This window comes from Armigeres subalbatus, chromosome 1 (genome assembly GCF_024139115.2).
Source record: "Armigeres subalbatus isolate Guangzhou_Male chromosome 1, GZ_Asu_2, whole genome shotgun sequence".
Lineage (NCBI taxonomy): Eukaryota > Metazoa > Arthropoda > Insecta > Diptera > Culicidae > Armigeres > Armigeres subalbatus.
Window position 1 is genome coordinate 184,401,198 of NC_085139.1, and position 5,553 is coordinate 184,406,750.

Sequence of the window (5,553 nt, forward strand, 5' to 3'; positions counted from 1 at the left end):
TAGCGACGATGGACAAGCTGTGGAGTCGCCTACACTAGATGAGGTTAGAAAAGCTATTAAAGAACTGAAAAACAATAAGGCTGCGGGGAAGGACCAGCTCCCAGCTGAACTTCTCAAACATGGCAGTGAGCAGCTTTATGAAGGTCTGCACCATATTATGTCGAAAATATGGGAAAACGAGCAATTGCCTGCTAGCTGGTTGGACGGCCTCATTTGCCCTCTCTTTAAGAAAAAGCACAGACTGAAGAACGCCAATTACCGAGGAATAACCCTCCTTAATTCGGGGTACACAATTATGTCCCGTATTCTGTTCTATATATTGAGACCGCTTGAAAAGTCCTTCGTTGGCGAATTCCAGGCAAGTTTTCGTGAGCGCTGATAAACGACGGATCAAATGTATACCCTGAGACAAATCCTTGATAAACTCTTGGAGACACATCATCTGTTTATTGATTTCAAGGCAGCGTACGATTCAGTGAAACGGAATGAATAATGGCAAATTATGCGAGAACATGGTTTTCCGGCGAAACTGATACGGCTGATTCGCATAACGTTGGACGGATCGAAATCAAGTGTATCACAAGATCGCATATACTCCTGGGATTTGCGGACGATATCGATATTATCGGGATTGATCACCGTGCCGTGGAAGATGCCTTTGTGCCTTTTAAGAGATAGACAGCGAGGATTGGACTCACGATCAATACCAGCAAAACGAAGTACATGGTCGTTGGCAATCAAAATGAGTTCGTTAGTGGTGGGGGTAGTGAAATGGTTCTGGATGGTGAACAATTTGAAGTGGTAGAAGAATTTGTGTATCTTGGAACATTAGTGACGTGAAGTAAGTAAGTTGAACCTGTAGAAATTTTATTAGTTTGATCGAGTTATTCGTTCCCCGTTTACCGCATTTACTGTTTCAATCATCTCAGCCTTGGCCGTTAGTTCATCTTCTAGTGCACTTATGCACTTCTGTTTTATCGCAAATTCCGTTTCTAGACAGCAACACTTCTCTTCGAGCTGCTTCATTGTTTCGTTTAACTCACTTAGTTCAGCACACTTTCCCTCTAAGAGTTCTTCCAAAGGCACGTCCGCGGGCTGCCGACTTTCGCACAGTGGACAACCCTCACTGAGTTTGCCCGAATTTAGTTGATCCGTTTCGGAAAACACTTTGGCTACCGCTTGCTCCAGAGTACTCGATGGAGCGGAACATGATAGATTCGGCTCCTCGATAACTCTTTCGCACCGCGTTGATTCTCTTTCAATTTGGTCCAGAGCGGTTTTTGATCTGATATATTGATCATAGTTTTCCACTAATTCATTTTGAAATTTTCGGTGGTGCATATTATAAAGCTCTAGCACCTGCTTGCTAATTTCGCTAGCTTCGTTTACTTGTTTTTCTTTAATAATTGTTTTTCTGGACTCTGCAGGATTATTTTTATTACTGCATTGTTGTTTTCTTAGTTAGCCATCGTCTTACCAAAATGATCGTTGATAAAGTTCAATTTCGAAGAACAAGAAGAACTTGAACTCGGTCGGGTTCTACTAGGGGAAGGAGCGCTGAGAATTTTCCTATACTTGTTAGATTTCATTTTTGCTGTTTTAAATAAAATACAATAAATATTTATTTTTTAGAGCGATACGATTATAATGATTTGCAGTTAGAGAAATGTTAAAGGTAATTCTATCATTTATACCTGCCTTTGTTGTAAATTTAAAAAAAGATACAAGAAAATATAAAACAATTTTTGTAACAATGTAGTAGCAAAATGACACTTTATGTCATCGTGTACTAAGATTATATTGAACGTAATGTTTCTCTTATATACATCAATGATAGTGCTATACTGCTATCCAATGAACAGTTTGAAGTAGCTCGAAGTGTCTTCCGTTCTGCTCGTTCTTTTTCGTCAAAAAATGAACTTGGTCAGGAATGGAATAACTTCGATCTACTTCAAGCTGTTCATTGGAAAGCATTCCTATTTCATATTTCGAGCAATAAAATGTCAAATATTTTGCAAGAGCATGACCGGAAAATACTCTTCTTAAGGTCTGAGGGAAGGGTTTTCCGTTAAAAAAGCACGTGGTAGCACTCTCTGAGAGAGAAAATTGCCCAATTCAGCCCGCCAGAATGATGCTGTCAGTGTCGCCAAAATTATTTCATCATTATGCAGTTTACAATTGCTTGAGAATTTGCCGTAAACGGAGAACAAAAGGAATTGGCAACAATGGGGAAGAAATTTATCACTCATGCAATGGTTCGGCGAGAGAACAGCAGCAGCGCCGACCAATCACGCAAAGAGGAAATCAAAATAAACAAACTCCAGCTGGTTTTGGAAAATGAAAACATGAGTCGTTTCTAGAACAACATTAGAAAATATCGTAGGAGGATTTCTGAACAAGGTTTCCACACAAGCTTTGAAAAGTATTTGGGTGATAACAGTGGTGCTGGTGTAAGTAAGACAAATAAGACAAATAAGGCAAATAAGACAAATAAGACAAATAAGACAAATAAGACAAATAAGACAAATAAGACAAATAAGACAAATAAGACAAATAAGAAAAATAAGACAAATTAGCATTAGCATTAGCATTGTTACGGTGTAATTCGTAGATTGGACACTAGTGATACTCATGTTTTACTTTTGAGATCCTTATCTAGAATGCTTTCAGAAATCAAGAAGGGGAGTGGTCCTTGATTCCAGTCTTAAACAAAAATAACAAAAGCATGAGGATTACTACTCCTGGCCACGCCCATCTTCACGGTAACTAGGGAGAGGAAGGAAGTGTTGATGTAGTACTTACTTAACGAGAGGCCACCGACTTAGCGACACCCACATAAGTACCACGGAGTTGGATAATGAGGAAGGTATTCGTTGGGTGAGGATTTGCCTGTAGCTGGCAATGTAACCGTGGTAGATCTTACCCCGTAACACACCACGTAAAGGTGTCTACCCAGCATTACGGGTTAAATAAGACAAATAAGACAAATAAGACAAATAAGACAAATAAGACAAATAAGACAAATAAGACAAATAAGACAAATAAGACAAATAAGACAAATAAGACAAAAAAGACAAAAAAGACAAAAAAGACAAATAAGACAAATAAGACAAATAAGACAAATAAGACAAATAAGACAAATAAGACAAATAAGACAAATAAGACAAATAAGACAAATAAGGCAAATAAGACAAATACGACAAATAAGACAAATAAGACAAAAAAGGCAAATAAGACAAATAAGACAAATAAGACAAATAAGACAAATAAGACAAATAAGACAAATAAGACAAATAAGACAAATAAGACAAATAAGACAAATAAGACAAATAAGACAAATAAGACAAATAAGACAAATAAGGCAAATAAGACAAATAAGACAAATAAGACAAATGAGACAAATGAGACAAATAAGACAAATAAGACAAATAAGACAAATAAGACAAATAAGACAAATAAGACAAATAAGACAAATAAGACAAAAATTAGACAAAAATGACAAATAAGACAAATAAGACAAATAAGACAAATAAGACAAATAAGACAAATAAGACAAATAAGACAAATAAGACAAATAAGACAAATAAGACAAATAAGACAAATAAGACAAATAAGACAAATAAGACAAATAAGACAAATAAGACAAATAAGACAAATAAGACAAATAAGACAAATAAGACAAATAAGACAAATAAGACAAATAAGACAAATAAGACAAATAAGACAAATAAGACATCCGGAAAATCTTCCGAAGAAATTCCTGGAGGAACTTCCGAAGGAACTCTTGTCGGATTTTTCGAAGGAATTCCTGGCGGAACTTCCGAAGAAATTCCTGGAGGAACTTCCGAAGGAATTCCAGGAGGAACTCCCGAAGGAATTCCTGAAGGATCTTCCGAAGGAATTCCTGGAGGAACATCCGAAGGAATTTCTGGAGAGGATTTCTAGAGGAAACTCCGGAGGAATTCCTAGAGGTACTTCCGGAAGAATTCCTGGAGAAACTTCCGAAGGAATTTCTGGAGAAACTTCCGAAGGAATTCCTGGAGAAACTTTCGAAGGAATTACTGGAGAAACTTCCGAAGGAATTCCTGGAGAAACTTCCGAGGAATTCCTGGAGAAACTTCCGAAGGAATTCCTGGAGAAACTTCCAAGGAATTTCTGGATAAACTTCCAAAGGAATTTCTGCAGTAACTTCCGAAAGAATTTCTGGAGGATCTTCCGAAAGAATTCCTGGTTAAATTTGGGAGAAATTCCTGGAGAAACTTCCGAAGAAATTCCTGGAAGAACTTCGAAGGAATTCCTGGAGAAACTTCGAAAGAATTTCTGGAGGAACTTCCGAAGGAATTCCAGGAGGAACTCCTGGATGAATTACTGGAGGAACTTCCGGAGGAACTTCCGGAGGAACTTCCGGAGGAATTACTGGAGTAACTTCTGGAGTAATTCCTGGAGAAACTTCCGAAGGAACTCCTGGAGGAACTTCCAGAGGAATTTTTGTAGAAACTTCCGGAGGAATTCCAGGAGGATTTACTGTAGGAACTTCCGGAGGAATTGCTGGAGCAACTTCCGGAGTAATTCCTGAAGGAACTTCAGAAGAAATTCCTGGAGGAACTTCTGGAGGATTTCCTAGAGGAGCTTCTGGAGGATTTCCTGGAGGAATTTACGGAGGAACTTCCGGAGGAATTCCCGGAGGTACTTCCGGAGGTACTTCCGGAGGAACTTCTGGAGGAATACCTGGAGCGACTTCCGTAGGAATTTGTCTTGATTATCTTATTTGTACTGTTTGTCTTAGTTGCTTTATTTGTCTATTTTATTTTGCTTATTTGTTCTATTTGTCTTATTTGTTTTTTTTTATTTTCGATTATTTATCTCATCAAATTCCAATATTAAATATTAAATTTATTAAATTTTGATTTCAATTTATATATTTGGTATCCTCGTGTTCCCAAATAGGAATACGCTTTTTTCTAGTGTCACGCTAGATACAAAGTTGACGGACTTTCTACCGCTCTCATCGCTCCTTCCCTGCCGTGCGCCACAAGAAAATGTGCTGTTGGCTGCTCTCCCGAAATGGTAACTTTTGTATGGAATTTAAAAAACTTGGTTGAAGTAAAAAGAGCTTCTTTCAAAAATTATTGCGGTGACATATACTTTTATTACATCAAAATGATCGTTGGAAAAATTCAAAACTTTTGTCAGTTGGGTTTTGCGAAATTCGGTTCCTTTGTGCCTCAAATCATCGGAGAGAGGTACTGAGAAGCGAAAATTTCAGTTGTACAATAGCTCAGTATTGAGACATTCATTCAAATTTGGGAAATAGTAGGTCCATGAAATTTTGTAGGAACATTCCTTGATAAATTTCAAAGAGATTGTCAGTTGGGATAAGCGAAATTCGCTCCCAGATCCGAGTTATAAGCATTTTAGTACGAAAATAGCGCTCTACCGCGAGAGAGCTTCCCTCAGACCTTAATAAATTACTCAAGACATTCTTTTCGCATTTGCGATACCTACCCAACAGTCAGACAGTTTACTAAAGCCTTTCAACCGAATTGCTTATGA

General features: G+C 37.7%; 1 protein-coding gene across 1 annotated transcript; it reads right to left on the reverse strand.

The window, feature by feature from the left end:
- Window positions 1–856: 856 nt before the first annotated feature.
- Window positions 857–1,794, reverse strand: LOC134209022 (uncharacterized). Its single transcript, XM_062685007.1, has 3 exons — window positions 1,695–1,794; window positions 1,478–1,594; window positions 857–1,421 (listed from the first exon to the last, which is right to left on the reverse strand). The coding sequence occupies exons 2-3, from the start codon at window positions 1,587–1,589 to the stop codon at window positions 871–873; spliced, it is 663 nt and encodes a 220-aa protein (XP_062540991.1). The 5' UTR covers window positions 1,590–1,594; window positions 1,695–1,794; the 3' UTR covers window positions 857–870.
- Between the last annotated feature and the right edge of the window lie 3,759 nt (window positions 1,795–5,553).

Coding starts and splice junctions, on each gene's coding strand:
- LOC134209022 (XM_062685007.1), bottom strand. CDS start 1,589: ATGAAATCTAACAAGTATAGGAAAATTCTCAGCGCTCCTTCCCCTAGT. Junction 1,422..1,477: donor CTTTATCAACGATCATTTTG/GTAAGACGATGG, acceptor ATAATCCTGCAG/AGTCCAGAAAAACAATTATT.